Source organism: Mustelus asterias, chromosome 22 (assembly GCF_964213995.1).
Source record: "Mustelus asterias chromosome 22, sMusAst1.hap1.1, whole genome shotgun sequence".
Taxonomy (NCBI): Eukaryota; Metazoa; Chordata; class Chondrichthyes; order Carcharhiniformes; family Triakidae; genus Mustelus; species Mustelus asterias.
Window position 1 is genome coordinate 24,505,004 of NC_135822.1, and position 16,778 is coordinate 24,521,781.

General features: G+C 52.0%; 1 protein-coding gene across 1 annotated transcript in view; it reads left to right on the forward strand.

Moving 5' to 3' along the window:
- Window positions 1–16,778, forward strand: part of arhgef19 (Rho guanine nucleotide exchange factor (GEF) 19) — a 123,084-nt gene that overhangs the window by 90,663 nt on the left and 15,643 nt on the right. The window contains exons 6-12 of the mRNA XM_078238964.1: window positions 1,942–2,189; window positions 3,694–3,854; window positions 6,483–6,635; window positions 8,943–9,072; window positions 10,330–10,404; window positions 11,614–11,703; window positions 14,797–14,960. Coding sequence (XP_078095090.1) covers window positions 1,942–2,189; window positions 3,694–3,854; window positions 6,483–6,635; window positions 8,943–9,072; window positions 10,330–10,404; window positions 11,614–11,703; window positions 14,797–14,960 — 1,021 coding nt within the window. The remainder of the gene's footprint in view (window positions 1–1,941; window positions 2,190–3,693; window positions 3,855–6,482; window positions 6,636–8,942; window positions 9,073–10,329; window positions 10,405–11,613; window positions 11,704–14,796; window positions 14,961–16,778) is intronic.

Genomic DNA, 16,778 nt, shown 5'->3' on the forward strand with positions numbered 1-16,778 from the left:
TTGAGTGCAAAAGCCAAGGCTGATGTTCCAGTACAGTGCAGTGCTGAGGGAGTGCTGCACTGTCATCCTAGTCCCAGTCTAATATATATATATATATATATATATATATATCTCAATCAACATCACAAAACACAGAATCATAGAAACCCTACAGTGCAGAAGGAGGTCATTCAGCCCATCGTGTCTGCACAGACAACAATCCCCCCAGGCCTTCTCCCTGTAACCCCACACATTTACCCAACCAATCCCCTTAACCTACACATCCCGGGACACTAAGGGGCAATTTAATATGCGCACCTAGCCCGCATATCTTTGGAGTCTGGGAGGAAACTGGACCACCTGGAGGAAACCCACGCAGACATGGGGAGAATGTGCAAACTCCACACAGACAGTGACCCAAACCGGGAATCGAACCCAGGTCTATGGCACTGTGAGGCAGCAGTGCTAACCACTGTGCCACCGTGCCGTCCAGATTATTCTGTCTGTGATAACCCCCATGATCTACATTGGGAATCATTAATTGACCTCCCGGTTGGGCTCATTGAGGACTGAGAATTGCTCACCAGGTGGAGCTCAAATAGTGAGCCCTGTATAGAGCAAGACCCTGAGAGGGTCCATTAATCTTTTAGTCCTGGTTGGGACCTGTTGTGTTCACCACAGGCTTGTGGTTTCTGTTTGTTTTCATTTGTGCAATAAAAGCACTGTTCCTTCACAGCCGACTCCTGGAGTTATTATACAGTCATTACCACATTACTGTCTTTGGGATCTTGCTGTGTGCAACATGGCCACAAAAGGGACATGAGTCATGTTGAATCAGCTGTAGTCCTACTGAATGGAGCAGGCTCGAGGAGCCAAGTAGCATTCTCGCATTCCTATTTCTTATGATCTTGTAATTCATACATTACGACAGTGATTACACTTCAAAACTACTTCATTGACGATAAACCAGTTTAACCCGAACGGTGGTTGAGAAAGGAGTTGTGTAAATGAAAATCTCTCTCTTCGTGGAGTGAAGAAAAATAGTGTCCAATTGTGCGCTCCCACACACTTCTATGGGCAGCACGGTGGCACAGTGGTTAGCACTGCTGCCTCACAGCGCCAGGGATCCGGGTTCGATTCCCGACTTGGGTCACTGTCTGTGCGGAGTCTGCACGTTCTCCCCGTGTCTGCGTGGGTTTCCTCCGGGTGCTCCGGTTTCCTCTCACAGTCCAAAGATGGGCAGGTTAGGTGGATTGGCCATAGTAAATTGCCCCTTAGTGTTAGGGGGACTAGCAGGGGAGGTTACGGGGATAGGCCCTGGGTGGAATTGTTGTCACTGCAGGCTCGATGGGCCGAATGGCCTCCTTCTGCACTGTAGGGATCCTATATGATTCCTAACAGCGACACTCAGCACTGCTTGATGCTGGATCTGTGAACTCAGTACTGACCCAAAACCAAATGCTTTTCTTCTGGTCTCCCTGCTTTAGTCCTTACGCCGGGCAGTGTAGCTCATTGTCTCATCCGGGGGCTGAGGGGCACTTACGCCGGGCAGCGTATCTGACTGAGGGGGGGTCAGGGGTTCACAATCGTTCAGAGATGAACCTTGCAAAGTGGACAATCACAAATGATGTAATGCAAAGTGTGATTCAATTCAAAGGACAATACCAGGGCCCCGGTGGGTTGCCCATGTGAGCCAGTTGCCCCCGCACCTTTTCCTGGCACAACTTTGACCGATTAGCCTTGCTTCCCTTGGATCCACCAAAAATAGGCTTGAGTTTCCCAGCCATTCTCACCGGCCGGTCCATCTGGTACTGCTGACAGCGAACCCCGTTGAGGGGGTGCATAGAACGGGAAACCCCGTTGAGACTGGCGGGATCACAAGATCCTGCTGATGTGAAAAAAGGCCGTGTGGAAAATCCCGTAGCCCCAGTATTAATCCCTTCCCCGGTTGTGTATTCCCAGCGGTCCTGTACCAGGAGTACAGCAACGTAGCGAGTGATCGTGAAATCCAGAGGCAGAAGCGGGCAGACACAGTCATCGAGGAAGATGATGCCATCCTGGTCAGCAAGTACCGGTCGCTGCCGCACAATGCGGTCTGGTCCCAGCGCGCCGTCCGAGGGAACGCTTTTGCTCTTTGGCAGGACATCCCCGATGTGCGGAGAAGCGGGTTACTGGATCAAATGTGCAACAAGCAACGCAAGCTTCAGGAGGTGAGTGAATTCTCTGTGTTTAGCACTGGGCAGGCTGCACGCAACATGAACGCAGCATTGGTGCACATCTACCCTACAGGGCCTAGATAAACAAACCCAAAATATTCCCCAAAGCTCGAGCCCATTTGTCTTTTCTCTAGCCTTGTCTGTTTCATATATTTTAACAATTTATTGTCCTTCTCTCTTCCCGTATCTGTGTCTTTCTCCGATTGGGAAACAGCCTTGCCTGAGGGGACTATGAACAGGCTGCTACATGTTGGCTAAGCCCAGTCCAGAATCATCAGTTTTTATTCTTTCCTATAAAGTGTTTGGCCTCTCCCTGGGGCCATCTGGGTTGAATAGTGGGAATTAAGAATTATTTGTGGTGCTGTTGTGGTCTAGAATCAGTGAACTATTGCTACTTGAAGCACTGGGACGCTAGGGGAATCTAATCTCCATCAATCCAGTGTAGAAAGGGCATTTTTAAAATTATTCATTCATGAGACGTGGACGACGGTGGTTGGCCAACATTTATTGCCCATCCCTAGTTGCTCGAGGACAGTTGAGAGTCAATCACATTGCTGTGGCTCTGGAGTCACATGTAGGCCAGACCGGGTAAGGATGGCAGATTTCCTTCCCTAAAGGACATTAGTGAACCAGATGGGTTTTTCCTGACAATCGACAATGGTTTCATGGTCATCAGTAGATTCTTAATTCCAGATTTTTTTTATTGAATTCAAATTCAACCATCTGCTGTGGTGGGATTCGAACCCGGGTCCCCAGAACATTAGCTGCGTTTCTGGATTAATAGTCTGGCGATAATACCACTAGGCCGCCCCTACATATCTTCTGTGACATCCTGGATTAATAGCCTCTATTTAAGAAATGGGATTCATCCTCTAGATTTTGATCAGGGATTGAATTTGGAAGAATCGGAACCATTTTAATTATTACCAATTCTATATATAGTCTAAAACTAGAGGCCAGAGGTTTAAGGTGAGAGGGAAGAGATACAAAAGGGGCCAGAGGGCCAATATTTTCACACAGAGGGTGATGAGTGTCTGGAACAAGCTGCCAGAGGCAGTAGTAGAGGCGAGTACAATTTTGTCTTTTAAAAAGCATTTAGACAGTTACATGGGTAAGATGGGTATAGAGGGATATGGGCCAAATGCGGGCAATTGGGATGAGCTTAGTGGTTTAAAAAAAAAGGGTGGCATGGACAAGTTGGGCCTAATGGCCTGTTTCCATGCTGTAAACTTCTATGACTCTGACTCTAAGCCCCATTGATATTGCTGTCCAGTGCCCATATTGGGCCTCCCTATGTTCAGGCTCTGTTACTCTGCTGATCGTCATCCTGACAACACAGCCCCCCGCGCCAATTCAAGGGGTGTTCTCCGCCATGTTTATTGTCCAATTTCTTTGCGCGTTTTCTTTGGTGCTTTCCTGCCTATTCCCGAGTCACCGCGTGAACCGCGTGCGGTCTCTGCCGAAACTCCACCTCAGCTGTCATCTCTATGTCCATTAGGCCAAGTTTGAGCTGGTCACTTCGGAGGGATCTTACCTGCGGAGTCTCACCATCACCGTCGAACATTTCCAAAACTCCAGGGATCTCCAGGAATGCCTCAACACCCAGGAGAAGCAGTGGCTGTTCTCCAAACTGCCTGACGTCAAAGACGTCAGTGAAAAGTAAGTGTCGCAGCAATAAGGAGGGAAGAACTGGACTAAATTAGAAACATAGAAATGAGGAAGAGGCCATTCAGCCCATCGAGTCTATACTGACCACAATCCCACCCAAACCCTATCCCCATTACTCCTTGCATTTACCCTAGCTCGTCCCCCTGACACTAAGGGACAATTTAGCATGGCCAATCCACCGGACCTGCACATCTTTGGACTGTGTGAAGAAACCAGAGCACCCGGAGGAAACCCACACAGACATGGGGAGTATGTGCAAACTCCGCACAGATAGTGACCCAAGCAGGGAATCAAACCCAGGTCCTTGATGCTGTGAGGCAGCGGTGCTAACCACTGTACCGCCATGCCACCCAGGAGAGGGAGGCCATTCAGCCCATCCAGCCTACTCCACCATTCAATGTGATCACGGCTGATCCTCTATCTCACCACCACACTCCCACTCTCTCCCCATACCCCGTGACACCTTTAGTATCGAGAAATCTCGACGGGGGGGGGCAGGGGGCGGGGGGGCGGGGCACGGGGCGGGGGGGTGGCAGGGGGCAGGGGGGGGCGGGGGGAGATGGCAGACTATGCAAAGGTCTGTTGACCTTGGTGCGATTTTCCGGTTTTGGGGCGAGCACGGCTGGAAAATCCCTTGGGCGGCACGGTGGCACGGCGGTTAGCACTGCCGCCTCACAGCGCCAGGGACCCGGGTTCAATTCCAGCCTCAGGTCACTGTCTGTGTGGAGTTTGCACATTCTCCTCGTGTCTGCGCGGGTTTCCTCCGGGTGCTCCGGTTTCCTCCCACAGTCCAAAGATGTGCGGGTTAGGTGGATTGGCCGTGCTAAATTGCCCCTTAGTGTCAGGGGTATTAGCTAAATAAATACCTGGAGCTATGGGGATAGGGCCTGGGTGGGATGGTGGTCAGTGCAGTCTTGATGGGCTGAATGGCCTCCTTCTACACTGTAGGGATTCTATGAATTACACTTTAGGCAAATTATACTGACTGCTTATTGTGGTGAGAGCCCTCAACAGTGTTTTAATTAAGTATTCACAACCAATACTTTATGTGATGGGTCCTAGTTTGTTTCCTTGGTGTGAAATGCTCTATGGTGGCCAGTTGGTTGCATTGGTGCCCCTGGTATATTATCAGTGGTGGAGTGGGTGGTGGGTGCAGGGTAAGGGGGGTTGGGGAGGGGTGCAGGGTGAGGGGGGTTGGGGAGGGGTGCAGGGTGAGGGGGGTTGGGGAGGTGATGGGGGAAGGGGGGGACAGGAGAGTGGGGGTGGTGGGGGTGCAGGTACCCCAACCTTCCCAATGCAAAACTGTGGCAGATGCATGGCACTGTGCCCTGGGTGCAGTGCCAAGTACCGGGGTGATGTTTCTTGCCATCACAGTGAAAGGCATCCCGCACCCTGTTGGCGGTTCAGGATGGTTGTACTCAGAGAGAACCAAGGCTGGCCGAGTCTATACCCGCCCGCCAGTCTCGGGCACATCTGCCCGTCCACACTGCAGATCCATGTCGGTATTGGCCAAACGAGGATCGGGGGGTGGGACCCCCTTGCCCGATGGTCCGTTGTGTTGTGGGTCAGCAAGTTACCAAGGAAGAAAACTGACGCAGGTAGATTTGAAATAGAATCCAGAGACAACAAGATCTGTTTCAGGTGATAGGATTGAGGGTAAAGCGGAGAAGGTGGGTGTTGGGTCCATTCATTCGTTTGAACAGATGAGGGGACAGCGCTGATACGAGTTTTAAAATGGTTTTCTTTTATTGAGACAGAAACAGAGGAAAGCGAGCTTGGAGACTGGCTTCTCAGCAAGGCTCTGTGCTGAACTTGAATGCACTAAACTGACCTGAACACACAGTTCCAAAATATATTTCAACCTTTATCTCGTTATTGGAAATGTTTTTTGCATGCTGTCTCCGTCTTAGAGAAACAATCCACACAGCGGCTGTTGTTTGCCTGCATTGTGTACCCTTCAGGAATGCAGTCAACTTTTAGCTAACCCATCATGCCTTCTGATTCTAAATGTAGTCAAGCCAGCTGCAATTGGTCAGCTTAGCAGAGTTAGTTGCATAGGCAGAAATATCTTAAAATGAAGTCTTTGCATTGATTGGAGCAAGCAGGGCTAAGCATACACAGGATCTCTCGGTGGGGAAGTGGATGGATGTTGTTGAAATATCAGGGAATCTGGTGAGAAGGATGGATGCTGAGAATATTATTTTTATTTTTTTTTACGGGCTGGACATCTCTGGACAGACCAGCATTTATTGCCCATCCCTAATTGCCCCTTGAGAAGGTGGTGGTGAGCTGCCTTCTTGAACCCACTGCAGTCCACGTGATGTAGGTGCACCCAGAGTGCGGTTAGGGAAGGGAGTGTGGGGAGGTGTGAGATACGGGGAGGGGGACATGGGAAGAGGCTGGATGGGGTTAGAGGATGGGGCAGTGAGAAGGGGGGGTGGTGGGAGGGTGGGCCATACTTTTTGGGCCTAACAACCGGTTTCTTTATTTTATGTTGCCTTTATTTGGTTGGTTTCTGTTTTCTGTGTAATTGTAGTTGTGACCAGTTTTCTGGGCGTTTTCATTGCTGGCTGGCTGGGACCTTATTTTTACAGTGCTTCCTTGTTTTATTGTTCTCAGGTTCCTGCAGGAGTTGGAGGAGAGGCTGGAGAAAGATATCTTCAACTTTGATGTGTGTGACATTGTGCTGGCTCACTGCCCCGCGTTCAGGAGAGTCTACCTGCCTTACGTGACCAACCAGGCTTACCAGGAGCAGACCTACCAGCGCCTGCTGTACGTGTAAACCCTTCTCCAACCCAGACTTCACTTCCACAACGTCTGCCAGTTGGAAGTATTTGCTGGTTGGTGGCTCAGTGGATAGATGCGCCACCTTGAAGTTTAAAGTTTTTCAAAAATTTTTTAAGTTTATTTATTCATGTCGCAAGTAAGCTGACATTAACACTGCGATGAAGTTGCTGTGAAAATCCCCTCGCCGCCACACTCCGGCACCTGTTCGGGTTACACTGAGGGAGAATTTAGCATGGTCAATGCACCTAACCAGCACGTCTTTCAGACTGTGGGAGGAAACCGGAGCACCCGGAGGAAACCCACGCAGACACGGGGAGAACGTGCAAACTCCACACAGACAGTGACCCAAGCCGGGAATCGAACCCGGGTCCCTGGCGCTGTGAGGCAGCAGTTCTAACCACTGTGCCACCCTGTAGTGATCCTGAATGGGGAGGGGGATCGGGCCAAGACAGGTTTGATCTCCCTGCTCCCTCTGCTGTTAGCTTGGAGTAAGAAGTCTCACAACACCAGGTTAAAGTCCAACAGGTTTATTTGGTAGAAAATACCATAAGCTTTCGGAGCACTGCTCCTTCGTCAGATGGAGTGGATCCCACTCCATCTGACGAAGGAGCAGCAAGCTCCGGAAAGCTTATGGTATTTGCTACCAAATAAACCTGTTGGACTTTAACCTGGTGTTGTGAGACTTCTTACTGTGTTTACCCCAGTCCAACGCCGGCATCTCCACATCATGATTAGCATTAGCTTGGAGGCCCAGGGTTAGAAAGGGTGGGGGAGGTGGGGAGTGGGGGCGTACCTCCGGAGGTTCTGGTCCTGATTAATCATAGAATCCCTACAGTGCCGAAGGAGGCCATTCGGACCATTGCGCTGCACCGACCACACACCACTCAGGCCCTATCCCCGTAACATGATGTACTGATGCTACTAATCTCCCAGACACTAAGGGAAATTTAGCACGGCCAATCAACCTAACCCGCACATCTTTGGAGTGTGGAGGAAACCCACGCAGACACAGGAAGAATATGCAGACTCCACACAGACAGTGACCCGAGACTGGAATTGAACCTGGTCCCTGGCGCTGTGAGGCAGCAGTGCTAACCACTGTGCCACCGTGCCGCCCATACTACCCAGTCAGTCCATCTAGAAAGTGGAGGTGTGTTTTGAAGTTCAAGATTTTCATTTATGTCGAGCTGTCCGTGACCTTCAGGCATCTTGAGATGTTTCACAGTCAGTCAGGAACTTCCTGAAGTGTCCCTGTTGTAGTGGAGGGAATGTGGCAGCCAGTTTGCGCACAGCAAACTCCCACAAACAGCGACGTGATAATGACTGAGTGACCTGTTATTTATGATGTTAATCAAAATAAGCACTGGGCCGGGGACAGCGGGAACAACTCCCCTCCTCTTCAAAGTAATGCCCAGGGACCTTTTACATCCACCTGGGCAAGTAGGTGGGAGCCCACCCCCCACCGCCCATCCACCTTCCCCCCCACCCCCTATTCCATCCACCTTCCCCCCCACCCCCCTACTCCATCCACTTTCCCCCCACCCCCCACCCCATCCATCTTCCCCCCATCCCCCTACCCCCATCCCCCCACCCCCTACCCCCCCCATCCCCCACCCCCATACCCCCCATCCCCCTACCCCCATCCCCCTACCCCCATCCCCCACCCCCCTACCCCCCATCCCCCACCCCCCTACCCCCCATCCCCCACCCCCATCCCCCTACCCCCATCCCCCTACCCCGCATCCCCCCACCCCCCTACCCCCATCCCCCCACCCCCCTACCCCCACCCCCTACCCCCATCCCCCCTACCCCCTACCCCCTCCCCCAGCCCCCCTCCCACTTCCCCATCCCCCCTCCCACTTCCCCATCCCCCCTCCCACTTCCCCCATCCCCCTCCCACTTCCCCCTACTTCCGCCCCCAGCTTAACAACCTCTAGAAAAGACAACACCACAGACAGTGCAGTTCTCCCTCAGTACTGCGCCGGAGTGTAGGCCTTCAGCCAGCTGCTCAAGCCCTGGAGTGGAACTTGAACCTAGAACCCCGTGGCGCAGAGGAGAGCCTGCTGCCCCCTGAGTGACGGTTAGCGCACACACAACCAGCCCCCCTGCCCTCCCCATCCCCCCCGCCCTCCCCATCCCCCCCGCCTCCCCATCCCCCGCCCACCCCCCGCCACCCCCCCGCCACCCCGCCCTCCCCATCCCCCCCGCCACGCCCACGCCACCCCCCCGCCACCCCGCCCTCCCCATCACCCCGAACACACTTAGTGACTGAGCTGTTGTGTGGTTTTGCAGACAGGAGAATCCCAGGTTTTCCAGTATCCTGGCCAGGCTGGAAGAGGACCCCGTTTGCCAGCGGCTGCCCCTCACCTCGTTCCTAATCCTGCCCTTCCAGAGGATAATGCGACTCAAGATGTTGGTGGAGGTAAAAAAAACACCACATGTTATAAATCTACCACACGGACAACACAAATTCACAACTCACAAAGCTCCAAGTGATAGAATCTTACAACGCAGAATTGGGCGGGGAAGCGGGGCGGGGGGGGGGGGGGGGGGCGTGGGTGGAGGGGGGGGGTCAGTCCTAATTATGTTGACTCCCTGAAAGAGCCTCCAATTTGCCTGTTGTAAGGTTGGTTGGTGTCTCACCGGTTGGTTGGACGGCTGAACGTAAACCGTTTATTGGTAATCCATAACTATCTACCTATCCAAGGCACAACCGTGTGTGGGTGCTGTCCCCATGCCGGCTCCTTCCGGAATCTTCTACACATCGTATACCATCATGTGACTCTCTACATCATTCCGTGGGCGGTACTGTTGTCGGTCCCACATTAACCCTTACTCTGCTGATACACCCTTATACTACAGTCCCACATAGAATCATAGAATCCTACAGTGCAGAAAAAGGCCATTCGGCCCATCGAGTCTGCACCAACCACAATCCCCATCCCCCATCCCCATCAACCTATGCATCCCGGGACACTAAGGGGCAATTTAGAATGGCCAATCAACCTAACCCGCACATCGTTGGACTGTGGGAGGAAACAGGAGCACCCGGAGGAAACCCACGCAGACACAGGGAGAATGCGCAAACTCCACACAGACAGTGACCCGAGCCAGGATTCGAACCCAGATCCCTGGAGCTGTGAAGCAGCAGTGCTAACCACTGTGCTACCGTGCCACCCATGTGCTCATTCCCTGCAGTTCTGTGAATCTCTCCTTTTCGACTACCTATCTGTAATGACTTTAATCAGGCAACTGAGGTTGGCCTGTTAGAATGTGAACTCCCTGATTAAGAGCCAAATTGATGGGCCAGTCAGGGAGCCTCTTGCTTTTACTTACCCAGGCGTGTCAGTTCCTCTGGGACTCCTACTGTAGACTGCTGGCTGAGAGCTCTCTGCACGATGTTGTCAGATTTGTAAATAAAGGGATTTTGGTGAAGGGACTTCTGCCCCCAAGGATTTATTACGCTATCCAATTCCCTTTCTAACCTGTATCCACCATCCTTTTAGCCAGAGCATTCCAAATCACCACAATTCACTGCGCAAAATAATTTAGCCGTATCTCCCCTCATAACCCCGTCGCCATTTTTGAATGCCTCTGTTCAATCTCCCCTCGTGCTCTGTGCTCTCAGGCAGACAAACCTCAACTACTCTATAGTTAACCGAACCCTCTGTCATTCCAGAATATCCTGAAACGCACCAAGCAGGGCTCCCAGGAGGAGGAGACAGCCACAAAGGCCTTTGACAAGCTCAAGAAGGTGAAAGGCTCTGCATTTCAACTTACCCGAAGGGGTGGATGGTGGGGGTGAGGCCTGGGCAAGGTCCAGACCAGGCCTGCTACAACTGTACTCATGGCATTGGCGCGACAGCGCCCAGATATAACTGCATCGGAGGCAGTTCAAGAAGGAATCACTCGACTGATTCCTGGGATGGAGGGGCTATTTAATACAGTTTGGGCCTGTAATCATCGGAGTCTAGGAAGAATGAGAGGTGATCTCACTGAAACATAAGATTCTGAGGGGGCTTGACGGGGTAGACGCTGTTTCCCCTTCGTGGGGGATTCGATACCAAAGGGGCCACAGTTTCAAAATAAGGGGTCTCCCATTTAAGATGGAGATGAGAGGCAATTTCTTCTCCTTAGAGGGTCTTTAGTCTTTGGCATTCTCTTCCGCAGAGGGCAGTTGGGGCTGGGTCATTGAATATAGTAAGAAGTCTCACAACACCAGGTTAAAGTCCAACAGGTTTATTTGGTAACAAATACCATAAGCTTTCGGAGTGCTGCTCCTTCGTCAGATGAAGTGGAAATGTGCTCTCAAACAGTGCACAGAGACACAGAAATCAAGTTACACTGTTTATTTCCACTCCATCTGACGAAGGAGCAGCAAGCTCCGAAAGCTTATGGTATTTGTTACCAAATAAACCTGTTGGACTTTAACCTGGTGTTGTGAGACTTCTTACTGTGTTTACCCCAGTCCAACGCCAGCATCTCCACATCATTGAATATATTCAGACAGAGTTAGGTAGCATTCTGATTGACAGGGAAGTTGGGGAATATCGAGGGGGGTGGGGGGCGGGGGTGGAGGGCGGCGGTGGGGGGAGGGGGGTGTGCAAACAGGAAAGTGGAGTTGAGACCACAATCAAGTCAGCCATGATCTCATTGAATGATGGCACAAACCCGAGGGGCTGAATGGCCTCCTCCTGCTCTTCATTCTTCTGATGCTATGGGTTTCAGCAGGGTTTGGTGATGTGCATTGGGGGGGCGGGGGGGGGAGGCGGGGGGGGGTTGCGGAACGGGGGAGGGGGGCGGACAGGATGGTTTCAGGTGGAGCTTGGGCGGCTCAGACAGGCTTTGGGGATTCTGACAGGGATTGGATGAGGAAGCTTGGAGCTTGAAAGATAATGGCAGCTCAAGCCAAGCGGAGAGAATGACGGGAGGTGTAAGTGACTCCATCTCCTTTCCGCCTCAGCTCACGCATGAGTGTAACTCCAGTGTCCAGTCGATGAAGAGGACAGAGGAACTCATTCACCTGAACAACAGAATCCACTTTGAGAGTAAGGTAAGCTACAGCGTCCAGACAATGGCACACCCTCATCCCAACCTCACTCACCCCCACTCCCAGCCTACCCCTAAAATAAAGTCAATTTATTAGTCACAAGTAGGCTTACATTAACACTGCAATGAAGTTACTGTGAAAATCCCTTAGTCGCCACACTCCGGTGCCTGTTCGGGTACACTGAGGGAGAATTTAGCATGGCCAATGCACCTAACCAGCACGTCTTTCAGACTGTGGGAGGAAACCGGAGCACCCGGAGGAAACCCACGCAGACACGGGGAGAATGTGCAAACTCCACACAGACGGCGACCTAAGCTGGGAATCGAACCCGGATCCCTGGCGCTGTGAGGCAGCCAGTGCTAACCACCGTGCCACTGTGCCTCACCCCCAGTCCCCACCCTCACCCCCAACCCTCATCTCCACCCTCACCCTTACCAACATGGTTCCTAACCAAGGAAAGGATGAGCCTAAAGGGTGTAAGTCAGGGCCACTCTCGGGGTTTTAAGTTTAACGTTTATTTATCAGTGTCACAAGTAAGGTTACATTAACACTGCAATGAGGTGACTGTGAAAATCCCCTAGTCGCTACACTCCGGCGCCTGTTCGGGTACACTGAGGGAGAATTTAGCATGGCCAATGCACCTAACCAGCACGCCTTTCAGGCTGTGGGAGGAAACCGGAGCACGTGGAGGAAACCCACGCAGACACGGGGAGAACGTGCAGACTCCACACAGACAGTGACCCAAACTGGGAATCGAACCCGGGTCCCTGGCGCTGTGAGGCAGCAGTGCTAACCGCCAGGCGTCTCCTATCCCAGTGTCCGTGGGAGTGGTGAGCGCCACCAGGGGCTGGATCCGAGGGAAAGCGCAAGTGAGGAGTTTTCAGGCACGGGTCCGTGTGACAAGCTGAGACAGAGCTTGTGGGCGAGGTGCTGTGGGAAAGAGTGACTAACTGTCAGCCGTAAGCTCAGGGCTGCTGCGCAGGTTTAATACAGAGGAAAACCTCACTACCACACCTCAACCTCAGAAAATTACACACCTCCACGATCTCCCTGCAAACACACTGATCAGCCACCCCTGCTGGTGAGTGGGCCGCAAGCCTGAAATCGGGCTTGTTCACTAACTATAGCCCCATGAATAAGATTAAATACATTTAATACATGACAAATAATTCATCACAAATTATAGAAAAGGCAAAATCATTTATTTTAATAGAATTATCATCAACTTCAAATGGTAAAAACAAAAGGAATATTTACACTTTGGACGCAGAGGGAGCGCCCGGCCCTCACAGTCACTGTTGTGAGGATGTCTCCCTTTACCTGTTCAGCCATTACCTGCGAATCATTTCAGTCACACCGGTAGGAAAAAAACTACGCAGATGGAAATCTGGGACGGCTCGGTGGCACAGTGGTTAGCACTGCTGCCTCATAGCGCCAGGGACCCGGGTTCAATTCTGGTATCGGGTCTCTGTCTGTGTGGAGTCTGCACATTCTCCCCCTGTCTGCAGGTGTTCACCCTCCTCCCCCCCTCAGTGGGAATCACCCCCCCTTCAGTGAGAATCACCCCCCCTTCAGCGAGAATCACACCCCCCTCAGTGAGAATCACCCCCCCTTCAGTGAGAATCACTCCCCCCTCAGTGAGAGTCACTCCCCCCTCAGAGAGACTCACTCCCCCCTCAGTGAGAATCACACCCTCCTCAGTGAGAGTCACTCCCCCCTCAGAGAGACTCACTCCCCCCTCAGTGAGAATCACACCCCCCTCAGTGAGAGTCACTAACCCCTCAGTGAGAGTCACTCCCCCCTCAGTGAGACTCACTCCCCCCTCAGTGAGAATCACTCCCCCCTCAGTGAGAATCACCCCCCCTCAGTGAGAATCACTCCCCCCCTCAGTGAGAATTACCCCTCCTCAGTGAGAATCACCCCTCCTCAGTGAGAATCACCCCTCCTCAGTGAGAACCACTCCCCCCTCAGTGAGAATCACTCCCCTCAGTGAGAGTCACTAACCCCTCAGTGAGAGTCACTCCCCCCTCAGGGAGACTCACTCCCCCCTCAGTGAGAGTCACTCCCCCCCCTCAGTGAGAATCACCCCCCCTCAGTGAGAATCACTCCCCCCCCTCAGTGAGAATCACCCCTCCTCAGTGAGAATCACCCCTCCTCAGTGAGAACCACTCCCCCCTCAGTGAGAATCACTCCCCTCAGTGAGAATCACTCCCCCCTCAGTGAGAATCTCCCCCCTCGGTGAGAATCACCCCCCTCAGTGAGAATCACCCCCCCTCAGTGAGAATCACTCTCCCCTCAGTTAGAATCACCCCCCTCAGTGAGAATCACCCCCCCTCAGTGAGAATCACCCCCCTCAGTGAGAATCACCCCCCTCAGTGAGAATCACTCCCCCCTCAGTGAGAATCACCCCCCTCAGTGAGAATCACTCCCCCCTCAGTGAGAATCACTCCCCCCCTCAGTGAGAATCACTCCCCCCCCCCTCAATGAGAATCACCCCCCCCCCTCAGTGAGAGTCACTCCCCCCTCAGTGAGTCACTCCCCCCTCAGTGGGAATTACTCCCCCCTCAGTGAGAATCACCCCCTCAGTGAGAATCACTCCCCCTCAGTGAGAATCACCCCCCCTCAGTGAGAATCACTCCCCCCTCAGTGAGAATCACCCCCCTCAGTGAGAATCACCCCCTCAGTGAGAATCACCCCCCCCCCTCAGTGAGAATCACCCCCCTCAGTGAGAATCACCCCCCTCCCCCTCCGAGACCACCAAACTGTCCAGCCAGCCTTTCTATGTGAGCTCCTGTTTGAGGGGTGGTCTCAGTGTAGCGATCTTGTCCCAGAACCAGTATTCTCCCCCTCAATCTGGACTGGATTCAAGTGCTGTTCCCAGGGTGAAAGGAGAACGTCCCCACCCACTGCACGATTCCTGAACAGCTCCCCATTTCCTGAGAACTGGCTGGCATTCGGGGAAGGAGAGCCCGGGAGAGTTTCAGTTCCGCTTGTGAGTGAGTCAGCCTGGTTCTTGGCAAGGGATGAGTAAGGATTGTGTTGGGAGTGCTGGAATTCCAGTCACGGATTTCTGAACTTGCTGGCCTTTCTCCGCAGATTTTCCCGCTGATCTCCCAGTCCCGCTGGTTGGTCAAGCACGGCGAGCTGACCGAAGTGGATTCCCAGGTCAATAATACGGCCGGGTCAAAGTTCAAACTGTCCACCAGGCCCATTTACCTGCATCTCTTCAACGATTGCCTCCTGCTTTCCCGAAAGAAGGAGTAAGTGTGCACTCCATTTGATAATAAACTGCTGCCATTTCTGTGGTGATTTCTATGGTTTTTTTTCCCGTTCCTTCATCCTCCGCTTCTACATTCCAGTTCATGGATGGAAACGGGTTCATTTCAGCCTGGCTGGAGGCAATACCTACTTTACACCACTGGATGGCAGCACCGGGCCACATTTTTAGCAAACTCAAATTAATGATTATTTTACAAAGGGGAAAACCTTCAAGGTCTTTGGCTAAAGAATCAAATGGCTACACGAGGACAGCTGAATGGTTAGGATCTTGAATGTACTGTCTGAGAGTGTGGTGGAGACAGATTCACACAGCGAGTGGTTAGAATCTGGAATGCACTGTCTGAGAGTGTGGTGGAGATAGATTCACACAGCGAGTGGTTAGGATCTGGAATGCACTGTCTGAGAGTGTGGTGGAGACAGATTCACACAGTGAGTGGTTAGGATCTGGATTGCACTGTCTGAGAGTGTGGTGGAGACTGATTCACACAGCGAGTGGTTAGGATTTGGAATGCACTGTCTGAGAGTGTGGTGGAGACTGATTCACACAGCGAGTGGTTAGGATCTGGATTGCACTGTCTGAGAGTGTGGTGGAGACTGATTCACACAGCGAGTGGTTAGGATTTGGAATGCACTGTCTGAGAGTGTGGTGGAGACTGATTCACACAGCGAGTGGTTAGGGTCTGGATTGCACTGTCTGAGAGTGTGGTGGAGGGAGATTCAATCGAAGCTTTCAGGAGGGAATTGGTTAATGATCTGAGGAGGAAAGATTCGCAGGTTTCAGAGGAAAAGGCACTCAGTGACGCTCAGAGAGTTGCTCTTGCAGTGAGCCAACACAGACACGATGGCCCGAATGGCTTCCCGCTGTGCTGTAACTATCCCATGATTCTATTCTGTTTACCTGTGTAAATCTAAGCTACATCCAGTTTAATATAAAGACGGATGCTGGAATCTGAAACAAAAACAGAAAATGCTGGAAAATCTCAGCAGGTCTGACAGCATCTGTGGAGAGAGAATAGAGCCCACGTTTCGAGTCTGGATAACCCTTCGTCAGAGCTAAAGACAAAGAAAATAGGAGAGGATTTATACAATGAGGGTGTGGGGAGGAACTGTAATTGGCCAAAGGGAATGTAAATGGTGATGATAAAGGCTGAGAAAGGTGTGAAGAGCGTCCATTAAGAGATTGGGATGTGTGAATGGCAGGATGAAGGTGCAGAGTGTCAGAGGACACGGGGGGGGGGGGGGGGGGTGTTGGAAAACCAGATTTCAGAAGGGAAAAATAAAAATATAAAGTAATAAAAATGGACGAATAAGATGAAAAGAAGAAATAACATAAAATAAATGGAAGTGGAGTGAAGGTGGAGGGGAGAGTTCACGCTCTGAAGTTGTTGAACACAATGTTCAGTCCGGAAGGCTGTGAAGTGCCCAATCGGAAGATGAGGTGCTTCTTCCTCCAGTTTGTGTTGGGGTTCACTGGAACGTTGCGAAAGGCCCAGGTCGGACCTGTGGACAGGAGAGCAGGCTGGTGGTGAAATGGCGAACGACAGGAAGGTCTGGGTCCTGCTTATGGACGGACCAAAGGTGTTCTGCCATTTACACTTCCCAATCTCTTAATGGACGCTATTAGCACCTTTCTCAGCCTTTATCATCACCATTCAAATTCCCTTTGTCTTTTTGTCTATTCCATTCCCATCAATTATTCCCCCCCCCCCCCCCCCAACACCCACCTCACCCTCAGAGTATAAATCTCATCCGATTTTCCTTCTCTCCAGCTCTGACGAAGAGTTATCCAGACTCGAAAC